General features: G+C 35.6%; 2 protein-coding genes across 3 annotated transcripts; one reads left to right on the top strand and one right to left on the bottom strand.

Moving 5' to 3' along the window:
- Positions 1 to 457: 457 nt before the first annotated feature.
- Positions 458 to 9,812, bottom strand: LOC132549102 (2-aminoethylphosphonate--pyruvate transaminase-like). 2 transcript variants are annotated; one of them, XM_060213018.1, is made up of 9 exons: positions 9,557 to 9,812; positions 6,923 to 7,066; positions 6,202 to 6,302; positions 5,681 to 5,921; positions 5,167 to 5,331; positions 4,307 to 4,466; positions 2,959 to 3,119; positions 1,121 to 2,037; positions 458 to 786 (listed from the first exon to the last, which is right to left on the bottom strand). In XM_060213018.1, the coding sequence occupies exons 1-8, from the start codon at positions 9,705 to 9,707 to the stop codon at positions 1,886 to 1,888; spliced, it is 1,275 nt and encodes a 424-aa protein (XP_060069001.1). In that variant the 5' UTR covers positions 9,708 to 9,812; the 3' UTR covers positions 458 to 786; positions 1,121 to 1,885. The 2 variants fall into 2 exon arrangements, with proteins under 2 accessions (XP_060069001.1, XP_060069002.1); XM_060213019.1 differs by lacking the exon at positions 458 to 786 and adding an exon at positions 1,066 to 1,086.
- A 328-nt stretch (positions 9,813 to 10,140) lies between these two features.
- Positions 10,141 to 19,012, top strand: LOC132549103 (proteasome subunit alpha type-3-like). The gene is made up of 10 exons (XM_060213020.1): positions 10,141 to 10,189; positions 10,734 to 10,816; positions 12,247 to 12,370; positions 13,943 to 14,044; positions 14,323 to 14,466; positions 15,329 to 15,394; positions 17,096 to 17,142; positions 17,591 to 17,658; positions 18,151 to 18,215; positions 18,619 to 19,012. The coding sequence occupies exons 1-10, from the start codon at positions 10,169 to 10,171 to the stop codon at positions 18,658 to 18,660; spliced, it is 762 nt and encodes a 253-aa protein (XP_060069003.1). The 5' UTR covers positions 10,141 to 10,168; the 3' UTR covers positions 18,661 to 19,012.
- Positions 19,013 to 20,454: the final 1,442 nt, after the last annotated feature.

Raw genomic sequence — 20,454 nt, 5'->3', positions numbered from 1 at the left:
ACTCCTACCATCATCAGCTATAGAGAAGAGGCGACTCCTACCATCATCAGCTATAGAGAGGAGGGTGACACCTACCATCATCAGCTATAGAGAGGAGGTGACTCCTACCATCATCAGCTATAGAGAGGAGGGTGACACCTACCATCATCAGCTATAGAGAGGAGGTGACACCTACCATCATCATCTTTAGAGAGGAGGTGACACCTTCCATCATCAGCTATAGAGAGGAGGTGACTCCTACCATCATCAGCTATAGAGAGGAGGGTGACACTTAGCATCATCAGCTATAGAGAGGAGGGTGTCACCTACCATCATCAGCTATAGAGAGGAGGTGACACCTACCATCATCAGGGTGACACCTACCATCATCAGCTATAGAGAGGAGGTGACTCCTACCATCATCAGCTATAGAGAGGAGGGTGACACCTACCATCATCAGCTATAGAGAGGAGGGTGACATCTACCATCATCAGCTATAGAGAGGAGGGTGACATCTACCATCATCAGCTATAGAGAGGAGGTGACTCCTACCATCATCAGCTATAGAGAGGATGTGACACCTACCATCAGCAAGTATAGAGCTGATTTGACTCCTACCATCACCAGCTATACATCATCAGCTATAGAGAGGAGGTGACTCCTTCCGTCATCAGCTATAGAGAGGAGGTGACTCCTACCATCATCAGCTATAGAAAGGATGTGACACCTACCATCAGCAACTATAGAGCGGATGTGACTCCTACCATCACCAGCTATACATCATCAGCTATAGAGAGGAGGTGACTCCTTCCATCATCAGCTATAGAGAGGAGGGTGACATCTACCATCATCAGCTATAGAGAGGAGGGTGACACTTACCATCATCAGCTATAGAGAGGAGGTGACTCCTAACATCATCAGCTATAGAAAGGAGTGTGACTCCTGCCATCAGCAGCTATAGAGAGGAGGTGACACCTACCATCATCATCTTTAGAGAAGAGGTGACACCTACCATCATCAGCTATAGAGAGGAGGTGACTCCTACCGTCATCAGCTATAGAGAGGAGGTGACTCCTACCATCATCAGCTATAGAGAGGAGGTGACTCCTAACATCATCAGCTATAGAGAGGAGGGTGACACCTACCATCATCAGCTATAGAGAGGATGTGACACCTACCATCAGCAGCTATAGAGCAGATGTGACTCCTACCATCACCAGCTATACATCATCAGCTATAGAGAGGAGGTGACTCCTTCCATCATCAGCTATAGAGAGAAGGTGACTCCTACCATCATCAGCTATAGAGAGGATGTGACACCTACCATCAGCAACTATAGAGCGGATGTGACTCCTACCATCACCAGCTATACATCATCAGCTATAGAGAGGAGGTGACTCCTTCCATCATCAGCTATAGAGAGGAGGGTGACATCTACCATCATCAGCTATAGAGAGGAGGGTGACACTTACCATCATCAGCTATAGAGAGGAGGTGACTCCTAACATCATCATCTTTAGAGAAGAGGTGACACCTACCATCATCAGCTATAGAGAGGAGGTGACTCCTACCGTCATCAGCTATAGAGAGGAGGTGACACCTACCATCAGCAGCTATAGAGAGGATGTGACTCCTATCATCACCAGCTATAGAGAGGAGGGTGACACCTACCATCATCAGCTATAGAGAGGAGGTGACTCCTACAATCATTAGCTATAGAGAGGAGGTGACACCTACCATCATCAGCTATAGAGAGGAGGTGACTCCAACCATCATCAACTATAGAGAGGAAGTTGACACCCCCCATCATCAACTATAGAGAAGAAGTTGACACCCCCCCATCATCAACTATAGAGAGGAAGTTGACACCCCATCATCAGCTTTTAAGGTAACATGACATCGATCATCAGTCTTGGATTGGTAGGGGGATATCCATTTCCTCACAAACCTTTTCTATACACACCAAGAGGTGGGACATATCCTTGGGATACAAGTCACCTATGTTACCTATCCGAAAACAATCTGCATTCAACACTTTTCCAGGGTATATCACCTGATCTGAAATGGAAAGGTTTATACTGCAGAGCAGGAATGGAAAAAATATTTCAGAAACAGATTTGAACTGAAAGTAAATTTATAAAGACATGATATGCTTCAGACTGGACTTTATAACCTTTGTTTCGGGACCGAAAGGAACCAATACATGAAATTTGAGAAATATCTATCAAGTAGTTCTAAAGATAAAGTGATAACAAACTTATGAAGTCAAAATTCAAGATGACTGCCTTTCGACCATTTTATTTCTACTGATCAGACCCAAAATCAAATGGGTACAACTAGATACAAAGGGGAACTTTCATATGATTCTTAAGAAAGATTCATCCAGTACTTCTGAAGAAATAGTGATAACAAACTTTCAAAGTCAAAATCCAAGATGGCCACCTGTCCGCCATTTTGTATTTCTGATCAGTCCCAAAAGACCAAGGGGAACTGACATATGAAATTTGAGAGAGATCCATTTCTTTCCTTTTTAAGACATAGCGATAACAAACTTTCAAATTTCAGAATCAAATATGGCTGCCTGTTGGCCATTTTGTATTTCTTGTAAGTCCAAAAATCAAACAGGTACAACTAGAGACCAATGGGAAACTTCATATGCAATTTGAGAAAGATCCATCCAAAAGTTTTCAAGAAATAGTGATAACAAAAATCATTTATGGATGGATAGACGGATGAATGGATGGACCACAGACACGGAACGATTTGAATAAAAAAGTGTGTAGATATGTAAATCTTATGATTTGACAAGAATCAAAGGCATATATAAAAAAACAGACACAATCTGGACATATTAAACTATTAGGTTACAAAATATGGAACAATTAAAGCTGTCAAAATAATCTAAAGGCTTCAACTATATGGTATCACCAACACAGGATAGAGAATTGTTAAAAAGGAGTATTACATCTTTGTTCCTACCTTTCTCATTTAGTTTACTGTAAAATGTATGGAAGTCAAAGTTTGGATGATTAGGGAATTTGTAGGAGGTGATTATGTATCCATCGTGACTGGCATCTAAGAATTCTGTAAACCCAAGCTTTTTCATACCCTCTCTGAGTATCCTACGATTATCCATATATCTGTAAACAAAAAATAACGAAAAGAAAAAACATCAATTGAAACTGGGTAAACAATAAATTGTACTTTTATGAGTAAGAAATATCTCCTAATATTGTAGTTCTTGCAACGTGGATGACATGTACAAGAATTTGAAATACAAATATCACTTAATATTGAATTTTTAAAAATCCAAAAACTATTAAAAAGCACCGAATCAGCAATCAATCATAAATTTCTCATTAGGAAGTGTACCAAGAGCTTTTTTGTAAAAAAAAAACCCATTTATACATTAAACTGAAATAACAATATCATAAAAAACTTCAAGTTTCAAAGTACAATATGGCCCCCTTTTGCCCACTTTATCAAATTCTTTCATCAGTCCAAAAATCAAACATCCATATTAAGGGACAAGGGAAGCCCACATATGAGGAAGATTCATCCACTACTTTACATGAAGTAGTTACAACAACAATAGACACCAGAGAGATGTCCACTGTTATCTATATTAGATTGATTCTCATCTGTCCTCATATTTGTTTTTAACACTGGACATATGCAACAAGATGGCAAGACAAACCTACATACATAGACAAAGATCTTTCTAGTACCCCCAGAAAGACTATCATTGGAACTCTAAGATGAAATTGACAGCCATTTCATTTTTCCTATTCATCCTACGGACAATGCACAAGTTACTTAAGGGAACCTACATATGAAATTTGAGAGTAATCCATCCAGCACTTATCCAGAAAAAACCCAATAACAAACAATAACTGTCAAAATCATGTTGATTGTTTTCTTTTTTCTGATCATTTAGATGAAGAGCGATTTGAGCAGCCCAAAATTAAAAGTCAAACATGAGGGAGAGACAAGAATGAAGGGTAATTGGAACAGCCAACCATTGGATGATGGTGGACTAATAAAGAATGTAAATGCAAAATGAACAATGAGATTTCGACAGCATACAACACTAGAATATTTCATGACTTTGACTAAATTTATGTTCAATCATTTATTCCAAGACTGATTTAGAATTGCTGAGTGAGTTCATGGAGTTTGCCATACACCAATTTGTATATAGAATTAACACTTTATATGAAGAAAAAGCAGTTCTAATCTTAGAATTGTTTTCATACAACATAGGAATGCAGTGTGAAAAGCATGTATGTACCTTGACCTTGTACTTGAATCTTGACCTTACACATACCTAGCAGCTCGTCCTTGGAGTCCTCCTTCCTGGTCAAACTCCTCCAAAGCCTGACAGAATGCCAGCATGGTGTGAGTGGCTGGGGTAAATCGGAACTGGCCAGTACTTTCCAGTCCTTGGTACTGATCATATAGGTCCAAGCTCAAACTCCGAGAGTTGCCTAAAAAGTAGCCATAATTCATCAAATCTCTCAATTCCTAATAACCCACATTTTTTATTTGGTTAATAAATCAGAGAATAAAAAATAAAACAAATAAATAAATGAAGAAATAAAAAATGAAAGCTGTTTAAGGTCAGCATAGATCATCTGTTGATAACATATTCCATGTTAATACCAATTAATGTATTAATGCTTGAACAGTAGTTTGACATTCATGATCCAGTATTGCAGAAATTAACCCCTTTTAGGCTCCATAAACATAAAATGAAAAGCACAGTTCTTCATTTTGAAAAATAATTAATATTAATGCCTTTAATATTAACTTAAAATCTACGCCCTTTGTTAGTGATGATACAGTACTGCTAGAAAAAATTGCTAAAAGACATTTTAAGGAGGGATACTGATACTATATCAGGGTGATTGTATCAGCCCACTTTTCTTTGATTAGGCGAGCTAAAAAAATCAATTAATGTTTCAACTAAAATATGGAACATGTTACTATATATAAAGAATAGTAATTGTTCAAATTTTTTTGAAAGTAAGTTGCTTTCAGTGTGAGTTGATAATAGGTAATGTCCGTGTAGGTTAATATCATGTGATATCTGAGTAGGTACCAGAGTGTTTCACTTGTGTTTGTAAGACAACATCTATCGACAGGAAGAGTTACAATGAAGGAGAACCTGTAACCCACCAATCCTACCTTTACATTTCTCCAGTGCCTGTTTCCTGGCAATAGTGTAGGAGAAACCTGGAATGCCCTGTAGACATTTGTTGGCAGAGCTGACCATGAAGTCTACAGAGCCAGCTGTCATGTCTAGTGGCACAGCACCAAAGCTACTCATGGCATCCACAAAGTACACACAATCTACAAAACAACAAGTTACACTCTGAAATAACATTAACCTGCAATTAAAAGGCAGATAAATGTAAATATATCTTGAATATTTATTGAAATTCATCCGATTGATATATATTGATAAATGTGGTTTGAAAATAAGATGGAACACAGCACAAGCCTCAATAGTCAGTCGTATTTGTACTGTGTTCTTTACCTTTGAGTTGTAATTAGTGTCCCTCCACAATTAATTCCAACTTGCAAACAGACACCTGTTACAAGTCATTACTTACCCCTATCAAGATGTTACATTTGTATCCAACAACAAAAATCACAAAATTAACAAACTTGGTATCTGTATCCGTGAATTCTGACGTACCTGGTATTATGTCCTTGACAACAGCCCCAACCTCTACCACAGGGTTGATAACACCAGAGCTTGTCTCACAATGGACAACACTGACTAATGTGAAGGAGTTGTCTGCTCTTAGTATGTCTGCCACTCTGCTCACATCCACTTTCTGGTTCTCCGGAAAACTTTCTTGATGGTAAGGTATACCTATGTACTCGCATATCTTGGCCATCCTCTTACCATATGCTCCATTCTCTAGTAACAATACCTGTTTAGTATAGATAAGTTCCTCAAGTAATTAAAATTGTAAAAATTGACAGGCCTAATTAATATGTAAATAAAAATATAGTTTGGCAATATAATTAAAATCAAACTTGTGTATAAAGATCAATCAATTACAAGCCGTCACAGGTAGGAAGCATCAAAACCACACACCTCTGACCTTCACCTGAGTGTGCATAGCCCAATGCCTTCCTGAATGAGCTGTATGGGTTTAGATAAACAAGTCCAAACAGAGTCAAAGATTAATGATTTGTGTAAGATCTCACCTTGCCACCTGTACGAGGAACACCTGTTTGAAAAACAGCTTCCACAGCAAATGTTCCACTCCCTTGGATTGGAACAGTAGTAAAGTCCTCCTCTCTTACACCTAAACAAGCATCACATAGGACAAAGGGGGGATAAGTAGGTTGAAACACAGGCAGGATACAGAACAAAGTAGGTAAGAAAATAGTAAATTAGTACACTTTTTTTCACACTGATAAGCAGGACTGACATATAGGGATCTTTAGAATAGGTAATACATAATGAGGATAGCATGGGAAAAGACAGAGCATAGCTAAATGGATATACGACAAGGGGAGATAACAATGCCATTCAAGTATTTTAAGGAAGATAATTAATATGCAGAATTAAGGACAAGGTTAGGTCAGTTAAAATATTTTCAGGAAAGATAAATAAAGAAGCAGGATAAAGAACAAGGGAAGATAATTATTGGTAAATCACTTAAATTTTGTTCAGGGTATGAATTTATACAGCTACAATTTATAACAAATAAACATCATGTTACAATGTATCTCACATTATCAATGTTAAATGGCATCAATACGTTACATTTTTTTCTTAATTACAGTTCAGATACAAATTTACATTATTTCCACATTAAATTTGGACATTAACCTTTAGACAATTCACTTTAAATTGTTCTGGAAAGCTTGTTCTTAACCTATATATATCCTTAAACACTGAAGGGTTGCTGTTCAACCTTACCAGCAATTTGGACAAGTCTGGACCGTAGGTGTTTCACTTTTTCTATAAACACAACATCTCTTGATCCTAAATCAGGGAGCGCAGCCTCCCTAACCGTTTTTGATGTTCCCAATGGACCAGGTGTGAACAATTTCTTCCCCTGATCTAATGCAACAAAATAATAGTATTGTATATCAAAAGAGATATATATATATATAGTACATTTCTTATTATTGCTCTGCAGATTTAAATACATAATCCTATATAGAATTTTTGACAAATATGCAGAGTAAACAAGAGTCCCATGAGCCTTAATTGTCATCTGACTATAATGACCTGTAGATAAACATTATTTCTTTATTTTGAAACAATTGGGAAACAGGTTTTTCCAACATATATTAATAATTTTACTCTTGATTTTCTTACTGTAGAAGGAAATGGGGAGTATCAGGGAAGATATCCACATTGTCAGTCAGGTGACCCATACCTTTTCATATCCGTACATTTGATGCCGATCATTATATGATATCTACATGAAACAAGAAGTACAAGAGGAACATTTGATGCCTACTGTTGTAGGTATATACTATAACAGAAGACTACAAAAGGGCCTTTGATGCCTGCCATTGTATGTATTCCAACAAAAGATAAGAGAGAGACTATGGATGCCCACCACTGTAGGTATAAATTATAAGAGTATATTACAAAAGGGCCTTTAATGCCCACCACTGTAGGTATATATTATAACACAAGACCACAGAGAGACCTTGGATGCCCACCACTGTAGGTATATATTATAACAAGAGATCACAGAGAGACCTTGGATGCCTACCACTGTAGGTATATATCATAACAAGAGATCACAGAAGGACCTTTGATGCATACCACTGTAGGTATATATTATATAACACAAGACCATAGAGGGACCTTGGATGCCTACCACTGTAGGTATATATCATAACAAGAGATCACAGAGAGACCGTGGATGTCCACCACTGTAGGTATATATTATAACAAGAGATCACAGAGAGACCTTGGATGTCTATGACTGTAGGTATATATCATAACAAGAGATCACAGAAGGACCTTTGATGCCCACCACTGTAGGTATATATTATATAACACAAGACCATAGAGGGACCTTGGATGCCTACCACTGTAGGTATATATCATAACAAGAGATCACAGAGAGACCTTGGATGTCTATGACTGTAGGTATATATCATAACAAGAGATCACAGAGAGACCTTTGATGCCAACCATTATATGTATATATCATAACAAAAGATCACAGAGGGTTTTTGATATCTATCACTGTGAGTATATATTATAACAAGAGATCACAGAAGGACCTTTGATTCCTATCACTGTAGGTATATATTATAACAAGAGATCACAGAAGGACCTTTGATGCCCACCACTGTAGGTATATATTATATAACACAAGACCATAGAGGGACCTTGGATGCCTACCACTGTAGGTATATATCATAACAAGAGATCACAGAAGGACCTTTGATGCCCACCACTGTAGGTATATATTATATAACACAAGACCACAGAGAGACCTTGGATGCCCACCACTGTAGGTATATATTATAACACAAGAGACCCTTGGATGCCTACCACTGTAGGTATATATCATAACAAGAGATCACAGAAGGACCTTTGATGCCCACCACTGTAGGTATATATTATATAACACAAGACCATAGAGGGACCTTGGATGCCTACCACTGTAGGTATATATCATAACAAGAGATCACAGAGAGACCTTGGATGCCTACCACTGTAGGTATATATCATAACAAGAGATCACAGAAGGACCTTTGATGCATACCACTGTAGGTATATATTATATAACACAAGACCATAGAGGGACCTTGGATGCCTACCACTGTAGGTATATATCATAACAAGAGATCACATAGAGACCTTGGATGTCCACCACTGTAGGTATATATCATAACAAGAGATCACAGAGGGTTTTTGATATCTATCACTATGAGTATATATTATAACAAGAGATCACAGAAGGACCTTTGACGGCCATCATTGTATGCTCTTTATTAGTTTTCACAACTTTTCCATTTTTCCCCCTTATTTCCTCAGATGTTTCCTATTGATGATGTGTTGTATTGACAGATGACCTAAAAATAAAATCTGAAAAATCTCCATCTGGAGCACAACTACGACTCAATCACAGAAATCCACAAATTAATTTTAAGAACCATGTATCAAGTACTTTTCAAGCAATGAAGAAGTAACAAATTTTAATTGTCAAAGTCCAAGGCTACTTTTCTGCCATTTTTGTCAATCTGCCTCAGAATCAAAACTTTGAAAGATCCATCACACACTCAAGTAATAGCAATATTAACCTTACATGACAAAATTCAAAATGGCCACTGCCAGCCATTTTTTTTTTTTTTTTTGTGATCAATTTCAAAATGAACTCTCGATCTTAGAAGGTCTGCATTCTTATCGACATTTTAATATCCGATTCCAAAAAATAGTTTATCAATAAAATGAGGGTGTGGTCTCTTCTTGAAATCAGGGGAGATAGTTTGAAAAAATATCATGGAAATCACTTGAAAAAATACTACAAAATTTCATAATCACTGCAGATTGAAGGAGAACACTGCATATTCATATTACCTGTTACAGATTTTGACACACGACTTGTCAATGAAAAACAACGTCTATGGTGTGTTGTGGACGCTGATGACACACAGAGCAGCATTGTTGAAATTGCTCTGCCACAATATCTAAGCTTTGCACCAACTTCTATCATCGTCATGGTCATCATTCGTCTATGTGTTAGTCTTTGTCAACAGTTATGCACTGTTTAGTCATTTACATCAAGTAAATTATGTATGAACACAACTGGTGCAAAAAAATATTCGTTGTTGTAATTCACTGTCAACCACTGACGTGTCTGTGCTTTTGTAAACGTTGTGGTCCAGTTGCGATTTCCGGATATTTACTGAAATATTGTACGGTACAGTATCGTTGTTAATTTAATGCTATCGAAATCACCAAAACTGTGATTGGGTATTTTTGAGGAAATTAAATTCTTTTGATATGTTCTAAAAACGGCGTTATACTCTGTTTGCATTTGAAATATTCGAAATGCGTTTTTGATGCATAGGATTTCCTTGCCTACAGAAATATTATTATTCGTTTATTTTGTTATGTTGGACCCGGCCCGGAACCGGAAGTGAAGTGCATGCCAGTAGTGACAAAGCTGAAACACTGTAAACCGTGAAAATGAGTTCTATAGGAACAGGGGTAAGACAATGGATAATCGAAATTTAACATGCTATCTAAGTCACGTAAAAAATGTTGGATATAAGAACATCTTTTGTAGTTATTATTTGGTTAAAAGATAATCGACGAGAATCGAAAGATCACAGGAAACTATGGTGTTCAATCCAGGCCTATATCTATCAATAAGAAAGTTACAATTACCAGTTATTAAATAGGGATATAACATCAGACTCTCGTCAGTGCATTTGCATTTATGTTGTTGGTTGTTCTTCAGTGATCATGTGACCAAAAACGAAAAGCCATAGGGTCATGTAACAACCACTGATACATTGTAATATTCACCACATGATTTTTATATAGAAGCAACCTCCTCAGAAACATTGTGGAACGCTCAGATGCACTGAAAATCTAATGCACCGTCTCATCTCAGAACTTGAAGCTGAAATCCTCTCATCTCAGACACTAGTGTTGTACATGACACAGGATTTCGATTGTTATGTCACAGGATGCTGTATTAATTCTTAGTATAAATTAATTGAAGATTATGTTATATTTTCATTTGTAGTATGATCTCAGTGCTTCACAATTCTCTCCAGATGGAAGAGTTTTCCAAGTAGAATATGCATTGAAGGCGGTGGAAAACAGCGGGTATGTCGACAAATACATGTAACTAACCACAAGTTGTCTAAGGGTGTAAATGTAAATAAATTCGACAGGGTGCTACTTTGTTAGATGGGTATTTGTTTTTGTGATGTGAATGGGAAATGTGATACAGAAAACATGTTGCTGTCTGTTTTGTCTGTAAGCAGAATTTCTTCCAGTTTTCAAATATTTTCAAACTTTCTGTGTAGTGCCATTGTCTAAATGTAGTTGTACTTCTAAACCTACTTACTGATTTTTCATTTTGACCTTTATTGTGGAAGTGATGCCCTTAATGAAATTCTTCAGTAGAGTTTTGGCTATTTCTACAGTCTTTTTCCTATTAAGTCTATACAGCAAGCCCTTTAATGACTAAACACCTGCATTCTACCTATGATTTGACTCCACAAAAAGTGCACAGCATGTGCAACATTTCTCTTTACTTAAAACGGAACAGATTAAGATCTTATATTTAGAAACTGGTCACATGACCTTTGTATGCAAACTCTCACATTTTGAAGAAGTAGACTTCTACCACAATCATTATATCCTTCATTTGCTCATTCATTGAGTTTGCTAAGAGCTTTGTCGGCACATTTTGTTCCAACAGCTTATAAACCAATTTTTGAGAAGGGTTGGATAGTGTTGATGGGGAGCAGGTGTAGTTGTCACTCATCCTGACAAGAGCTGGTTGTAATTGATAGCAGTTTAATAGTTATTCTTAAGTCTCAGCAGTGTACTTTGTTCAGTAGTGTAAGGTTGGGACAGTATGCATTTGATTATAAACTGCTATCGATCAGTGTTTACTGGTTAAGGAAGTAGTACTGCTTGTAATGTACATTTGCTGGTTGAAATCTCAATGGGGAAAGCCTTGATTGTGAACATACAGTCGACCATTTGTATACCTTTGAAATGTTTCTGTTTTAATGAACACATTTATATACCCAATCTACCAATATTCTAAATCACTTACTAGTATTCCGATGAAAAAAATGTTTTCCTCATTTCTTTATTGCAACTATTTCCTTAACCATTGTTTTAAACAGAAATTCCTTATACATGTACCTTAATGCCCATATCTTATAAAACTAAGGTATATTTAAACAAATATATATCTGAAACAAATCTAAGGTAAGTAAATTTTGTGAGAATACATGTACACAGCCGAGGAAAATATGACTCTGAAGTACCTTATTAATCAAAAACTAATATAGATACTAAAATCAACACCTTGCATCATTTCGCGAAACATCTCCTTACAGTGTTCATCAACTATTGTGTCAGGACACCAAAGTGGTTATATTATGAACTGAGTAGAAGTATGAGAGAGCGCTCTAATAGTGATGATTTGTCATCATTGTTATTAAGATATCAGTTATTAGTTGGATATCACTAAACAATTTTATTGGTTTTATCAGTTCCTTTGTTTTCTCTTTTAGAACCGCAGTGGGAGTAAGAGGAAGGGATGGAGTTGTGTTTGGTGTTGAAAAACTTGTCACATCCAAGCTGTATGAAGCAGGGGCAAACAAAAGAATTTTCAATGTAGATCAACACATAGGAATGGTAAGTGTTTTATTGACATTGTGGAACAAAGAAATGGTAAGGCAGGGAGACATTCTTTGTGGTCAGCCAATTTATACCCCTCACTCGAGGGATCAAAAGTGAAGCCTGTCTGGCTAATCAGATCACCTCAGTTGACTGCTTATTGTTAAGGATGAGCACCTATGGGAGGTATTAAGGGAGTCAACTAGAGCTGGTATGATACAGAAATTGCACTATCTGATACATGTCATGATACGTGGCCAACAATCTGATATGTGTCACAACACTACTGACAAACCTTATCAGACTTGTCGGCCATGATGTTTTGACTGTTTTCGAAATTACCTTTGTAAAATGCTATCTGATGGGCTTAATGCACTGGAATTAACCAAGACATGGCTCCTTTAGCTTTGAGTAGTAACTGTATTCTTGTAAGTCAGTAGGTCTAACACTTTCATATTAAGTTGTGCCTATATTTAATTATGATATTATTTGTTTAAAAGTTATGATGTAATTTTGTTTAGCACCAATGAACAACATATGAACAAGATAGGTGATCAATACAGGTATCATAATATTTTATTTGAAGCAGCACTGGTATTTTACATTGAGTGCACCACAATGCACTGTATCATCCCTGATCTAGAGTCATCCATAATATTGGCATATGAGATATAGATATTCTACCGCAAGGTATAAAATTTGCAGAGGCTGTGTATACAAATTCTCTATATAAGGGTAGAATAACCATCAATCTACATAACTTCCTATGGTAGAATATTTCATCCCACCTCTCACACAAACACTTGGTATACACAATGTTGACCAAGCAACAGTAGTGCTGAAAATAGCACAATTTCAATGTGACACACTTAAAGAAACATTTGAAAAGATCAGAAAAAGTTTTTAACGTGCTTGTGTAATGATTCATTTTGTTTATGGGATGACACATAAAAGCAAAAGTCACTCACTGCACTCATGTGGGATAGAGTTATCCAACATTGGTACTCTGTGTGGGATATGTGTATCCTGCATAGGCAGAGGTGAGAAAAAAGTTTTTCTATTACCCTGGACAATTGAAATAAGGTTTTTAGTAGTAGGGTGAAATTTCCTTGTCAAACTCTAGCGGGAGATGGGCCTGGACAATGGTATGGCCTCACAACAACATTTCATTGACAATTTAACAATGAAGAAAAATGTCAGTAAATGTAGGTTATATCCCTAAACAATGTACTCAGGTACTTATTTATAGACATACAGGAAATTTGATTTCTGTAAACTAGCCCATACCAAGACAAATGTGAAATGTTTGCCGGTGCAATTTATCAACTATTTAGCATTTTGCTCCAAATGGGGGGTGAACGATTCTATGAATCTTTGGAGTGGATTGACAGATTTAGTAACTCTTGTTGACCAACGAAAAAAAAGAGACAAAGAAAACATAAGCTCTGAATGAGATTGAAAACTGGGTTCAATTACAGTTTAAGCGTCCTTTTATGAACAACACTTCTCCATGATTCTAAATTTTGATGCATTAGTTTATCGACAGGTACAAAATTATTTCTTCATCAATATTGTGTTTTACTGTTGCAGGCTGTAGCTGGATTGCTAGCAGATGCAAGGCAGGTTGTAGAGACCGCCCGAGAGGAATGTTCTAACTACAGATATAACTATGGCTGTCCTATTCCACTTAAAGTAAGATGTAGGACAAGTTAGTGTTGTAACTGCAGATATAACTATGGCTGTCCTATTCCACATAATGTAAGATGTAGGACAAGTTAGTGTTCTAACTACAAATATAACTATGGCTGTATTATTCCAGTTAAAGGAAGATGTAGGACAACTTTACTAAGCCTACAAAGGTTTTCAGTTTTTGATGGTACCTTTATACACATAAATATCAATCTTTCATTGCCATAGAAGTTAATATTACATATTGATCAATTCAAACATAATTGTGATGTTTATTCCAGCACATGACAGATAGAGTATCATTGTTCGTACATGCACATACACTGTACAGTAGTGTACGGCCGTTTGGAGTCAGTGCTATTGTGGGTTCATATGGAAAAGATGGACCACAGATGTACATGATTGATCCATCAGGAGTGTCTTGGGTATGTACTTCACCTTAATTTGGCAGATGTTACATTAATGTGACAAACAAATCTCCTTCACAAAAGATTTCCTCACTCAGAAAACTGTCTGAAATGTATCAGTTTGTATATGGTGTATTTACTGATGTGACTGTTGCCAGTTAAGATTTTATTTCTTAATACTCTTGTCACAAGTTGCCAGTTTAGATCTTATTCCCTTATTTATACTTTTCAGTTTTTTTTCAGTTACAGTGTGATTACTTTAGATATTGATGTCACAATTTTACTAGATATGATGTGGTTAATTTAGTTTTGGTTATATGACATAATAAGTATGAAATGTGTATTTGAAAGATTTGAAACTTACAAAATAGTTCATTAAATTATCAATACATCCTATTTCACAAAGCTGTTAAATTAAGGATAAATTCACATTCACAAATATAGGTATTAGTTTATATCCTGAAAAGTGATCAGATATTTTGATATATTGTCTATGGTTTATTGAATGATTATGCACCATCAGTCACACTATACTTTAGCAGGATCTATATTGTTAGTGATGTTGTATTATAGGAGACATACATATTGTAGAAAAATGTACAACCTCTTACATATATACACAGATAATGATATTGAATTCCTGATGTTATCAATGCCAGAAGATAAGACCAATTCTGTACAACGATACAAAACTGCACCTGGTGATATTCTTATCTAAAAAGTACACGAAAATGATTTCCTTACTTATCAAGGCATCATGAGTTTTGAAACTGTTCTACTTTATTTAACTGTTGTATCTTACTTTTGTATTGTTGTTGTTACAAATGAACCCTTTTCATTTTGTTGCTAAGAAATAAGGACTTTTTCATTTTGTAAACAGGGATACCATGGTTGTGCCACAGGCAAAGCAAAGCAAGCAGCAAAGACAGAAATTGAAAAATTAAAGGTAAAATAATTAAGCTGTTGGTTGACCTTTTTTTCAACTTGATATGTAGTAGAACATTTTGTCTTGAGGAATAACAAAAATTGTACCCTGTTTGTCCAAAGTCTGCCATATTCTACAGCCCAATTATTTAAAGTCAAGCTACATTTTTGCTTGGAGTAAGGAAAACCACCATAAGGATCAGTCTTTGGATACAGCCCCAACCCTGGGGGCTTGGTCATGGGATTTCTCCACGCATGAAGTGATGGACACAACTATGTTACAAGTAGGGTCTACCCTCATTGTGGTCTAGCTCTGCTGTCCCTATCGATTACCTGTAAATGGTTGATATTACCAGGCTGTTACACAATTGCTGGGCATGAACAGACAGATACCTTCATATATTTTCTTCAAGATTTGGCCCCCTTGGATCTGAGGACTTTGCTCCAGGATCATAAGATGGGAACAATTAAGATTCCTACATTATAGCTGTGTACATTGATGCTAGGCATGAAAAGGGCATACAGTGTGCTGCTGATATAGTCCATGGAGGTCCTTCACTGCTCAACGGACTAATACTAATGCTATCATATGGAATGGTTGAATAAACACCCTCCTTTAAGAATTGGATTAAGACTAAACATTGAGATATAGATGCACTCATGCTATTAAGTTTGTATCTATCACAGGTAACTTATATATACAGGTAATGATCCAAGGTTTATAATTCAGTCTACACAGTATAGGTCTTATAACTATGTAAACATACAAAGGTTATATTTAATCTGCAAGTCTTAAGATCTGTGATTCAGCCTGACACATAGTTGTAGAGTTATGGCCCTATAATTGTCAAGTATCATGTGTATTGAAAGACCTATGCTGATCACATTACAGGCATGAAAAATCACGAGAGAATGTATCAAAGCTAGCTAGTAGTTGTTTAGGGCAAATCAAACTGGCGTCTTGGCTTGGACTTTCCTTTACTAAGATACTAAAATAGCAAACTCATGGAATGTGTACCTGAAGTTTAATGAAGATTTGAGTACACATGGAGTCATTGCATTGACACTTATAAGTGTGGTAAACAAAAATACACTTATATTGTTTATAACTTGAGTAAGAAACAACAAAAATACAATTATTCCTGTAAGTAGGTGAAACTTCATTACTTCATTGATCATATATATATATATACACAAATATAAGTAAGAGAAACACTTTGCATATCATACATTTTAGTTGCCATGTTAATATATAATGAAGAGAGGGTCATGGTCCTGATATTTTGAATGACACCTGAACACTGGCTTCACTGATGGAATGAGATGTTGAATCTAAACCAACCACACAACCAAGTTAATCTTTTATGTCAGGTCTTTATTACATGTGATATAAATGATAAAAATGATGTAATTAACAACAATTGCAAAACAAGTTTATAAATCACTCATGTTGGCCTGGATGGAAGCAAACAAGGGTTCTTAATGTGGAAGGAAACCAAGGTACTGGTGGAAAACCCAAATGGTCAGGCAAGTTATTCTCTACCTTTTCAAGTCAATTCGAGGAATCAAACCCCTGATGGCTAGGTGAAAGGCGAGTGTGTTACCACTGCACCACCCAACCACCTTAGTTGTTATATGTTACTTTGTATCAATTAATATATTCATGTAGGAATTTATTAATTAGTTTTTTTATGTTTTGATTTTGATTTCATCTCTTTTATAGATGAGAGATATGCCAATCAGAGATCTGGTCAAAGAAGTGGCTAAAATGTAAGAAATATATTATGTCATACTTTGTTGGGATTATGTAACTGGAAGCATAACTCTATTTCCTCTGACTTGTATACTCTGCCATGTTGTTGGTATACAAGTATATTAACTATTTTAAATCTACATGTGTTTCTGGTTTGAGAATTTTAAGTGAAATGCTGGTTTTAGAGGCCACTGACATGCTATTTTATTGTAGGTTAAGTGGCATACATTAAGATCAGATAAATGCTGTACACTTGGAAACATTAAATCATGGAACATTCAATTATCCCTATCAGGATACAAATTTAGTCAGTGTCCTGAAAGTGGGTCATATGATTTCTACATGTTCAGAAAATGAGATTATTCACTGATGTTCTGTTATGACAGTGAAATGAGAACATTGTCTGCATAGCTGATTAGAAATCACTTATTTAAAAGACTTTAAATAGAGAAGTATTCATTTCAGTATTTACATCGTCCATGATGAAGTGAAGGACAAGAACTTCGAATTGGAACTGAGTTGGGTCGGTGAAGGTAGGTTATTAAGTCTACATACAGTACTTTGGTCTACTCTGTGATTTTGTAATCATGGGTAGTCCATGGATCAGTTTTTGATTGTTTTTTTTTCAAGACTGGAAGCAATATTGAATTCAAAGACAGTTTGATGAGAACAGTGACTGTGTTCCTCATTCATGACCACTCTATGTAGCAAAGGTGGAAGTGAGGAGGTCGGAGATAAAACATTTCAAAGTCTCTTGGTGACCTATTGCAATCAAGTTTTGTCCAGTTAATGTTATGCACAGTTTGTATTTGCATTACATATAGTGTAGTTCAAGTTATCTAGCTTTATGAACAGGATTATTTCTATAACATGTTACACGAAGAATGACATCATTGTAACTCAGATGACCATTAAAGCCCTTTGGCCTCTTTTTTTTCTGAATTTTAAAAATCTTTGTATGAACTTGTCTTCTATCCTAAGGCATGTAGAATCATTTCTTATAAATGATACTGTTTATTTTACAGTAACTGGTGGCAAACATGAAAGAGTACCAGAGAACATTTACGTAGAAGCAGAAAAATATGCAAAGGTATGTTGTAAATGGTTTTTTTTTTTGTTAATTTATTTTTGCTGGGTTTGCAAATATACATTTCCTTATCCTATTTTTCATTTGCAAATGATCATTCACGTATATGTAATATTATTATGTTTCCTGTTTGTGGAAAAAATCCCTACTTTTATCACAAGATTACATGGCAAATCTTAAACTCACGAATTAAAATTGAGAAAGAGTTACATTGATGTTTTTATTTCCTACTCTTACATACTAAATTATGACATGGCTGAAATTATATATTTGGTTGTGACACATGACAAAATTTGTATTTGGTGAAATAACCCTGTTAAACAGTATTTTAGGATGACGTTACTAATCCAACAAGTTAAAGACTAAAGAAAATAACATCAATTTGTGTTTTCTTACGTACTTTCAGGAGGCACTAGAGGAGTCAGATGAATCCGATGAGGACCTTTGATGAATAGTATATTCTGCAGGGATCATTTGACATTTAAGTAAACACAAATCAGATAAAGATGTTTGATATGTGTTCATAAGAGATTCAAACAAGATCTTAGCTGCTTTTAAACAGCTAAAAGTGGTTTTCAACTAGGAGACTGAATATGAAATCAGTTGTGACACTATTTCATTGAGAAATTCACCATAAGGGAGAAAAACATCAGAATTGCCCGGAGACAATGTTGAAAGTGGGACTTGTTGATACTGAAGTGCTCATTGTCATAAAAATATCTTGTAAAAGAATTAGTCTCGTTCTCACAAATCTTTGTCATCGAGTTAAGTCTTCATTAATTAAACATTTTTCACAAATCTTTTGATATCTTCATTTCTTATTTTGCCATTTTCAGATTTTTTGTCAGAAGAATGATGCTTTGTTTCGTTATCTACATGCTTAAAGGAAGAAAAGTTGATGAAGTCTTGTTAGACACTTTAAGCCAAAATGGAAACCTTTTTACCACTCCCCTGGTATTACACCCTTACTGCATCTAGTCCAATATTGATTAACCTTTGGCAGTGATGTAGTCAGAAACATAATAAGGCACAAGAATATGTTGATATTGTTGATTTCATATATAAACAATTGAAAAATTAAAGCACTTCGAACAGCAGTGGCAAAATTTAACCTGTCAAAGGGGAATCAATTCAGACAGAATTTCACAAGTATCTATGAGCAGCAAGAGTATAGTAAATAAGAGTTTTTCTTCTTTTTTTCCTTCGTTTTAGCTAACAAATTTACTATTCTGACTTTTGTTCAACCATTAAAATAAACATTATTGGTTTAAATTTGCAAAGTCATTAAAGAAGAGTCACATTTTAAAGCAAAGTTTGATTATCTCTCTTTTAGGTACCACCCATGGAGAGTCCTAAATCTTTGTTCATACAAAATATTGTTGCCTTTATTTAATGTTCTCGCTAAATTTGATTTTAAATACCGAGGGGTAAGTAGAAGCTCTTCAGAGAACTATCTTAAAAACAAAATCCATCTTCCCCAGGAGGAGCCACCAACTTGATTTTTTAAAAACTATACTTGCATGGTCTCCTTTAAGGCTGTTTCAGACCAAATTTGCGTAAGAAATAATACCCAATGTTGCCTGTTTTTGGCTCCTCTCAGGAGTCATCAACTTTTACAATATGTCATTGCTTTCCCCCAATCATGTTTCTGACTAGAATTTGATCATTCACCAAGATCTGAAAAAGGAGTAGCATTTCAAAGCCATATCCAAAATGAAACCATTTTGAGCCCCACTGAACAGAGCTACAACTGTACAAAAGTTCTTCCCACAAGATGAAATTTTAACAATGGAACTGTGTTGTTACATCTGGTAATAAATAGATAAAATGATTTGATTTGTAGACCATAGCAATGCACATTACTTTAGTCATGATCCTGTTCAGATTCCTTTTGAAAATGTTGTGTTTAGATTCACTGTATCAAGAACAAAACACTGATCTAATAGCAGACATCAAAATATTTATTATTATCATATCATTATTTAAATCAATTATTTCCAACAGAATGTACATCATATTCTGACCTCCATATCAACAACTAGTTTATTATCATGGCACATCAGGTACTTGTTACATGGTAATTTATCTCTTCATGCAGTTGAAATTTCTAATTTATTTACAACATTTTAGTTATCATGAAGTAGAAAGTAAAATAAACAGGTGATCTTGACTTACTCTATAGACATTTTTTACAGCAGAACCAAGTTGTTTAACCAATCTAACCAAAACAAAAGGAATACAT

The sequence above is a fragment of the Ylistrum balloti genome, unplaced genomic scaffold (genome assembly GCF_031769215.1).
Source record: "Ylistrum balloti isolate Yb309-2 unplaced genomic scaffold, AGI_CSIRO_Ybal_v1 Utg370042, whole genome shotgun sequence".
Classification (NCBI taxonomy): domain Eukaryota; kingdom Metazoa; phylum Mollusca; class Bivalvia; order Pectinida; family Pectinidae; genus Ylistrum; species Ylistrum balloti.
This window is presented reverse-complemented; position numbering and strand designations above follow the sequence as displayed.

Bases quoted from the DNA above. Each gene is read 5' to 3' on its own strand.
- LOC132549102 (XM_060213018.1), bottom strand. From the start codon at position 9,707: ATGATGACCATGACGATGATAGAAGTTGGTGCAAAGCTTAGATATTGT. The intron at 4,467-5,166 runs GTAGGATTGGTG...GCTACTTTTTAG, and splicing joins GGCACTGGAGAAATGTAAAG to GCAACTCTCGGAGTTTGAGC. The intron at 3,120-4,306 runs GTATGTGTAAGG...TTTTGTTTACAG, and splicing joins CTCCAAGGACGAGCTGCTAG to ATATATGGATAATCGTAGGA.
- LOC132549103 (XM_060213020.1), top strand. From the start codon at position 10,169: ATGAGTTCTATAGGAACAGGG. The intron at 12,371-13,942 runs GTAAGTGTTTTA...TTACTGTTGCAG, and splicing joins TAGATCAACACATAGGAATG to GCTGTAGCTGGATTGCTAGC. The intron at 14,467-15,328 runs GTATGTACTTCA...TTTTGTAAACAG, and splicing joins ATCCATCAGGAGTGTCTTGG to GGATACCATGGTTGTGCCAC.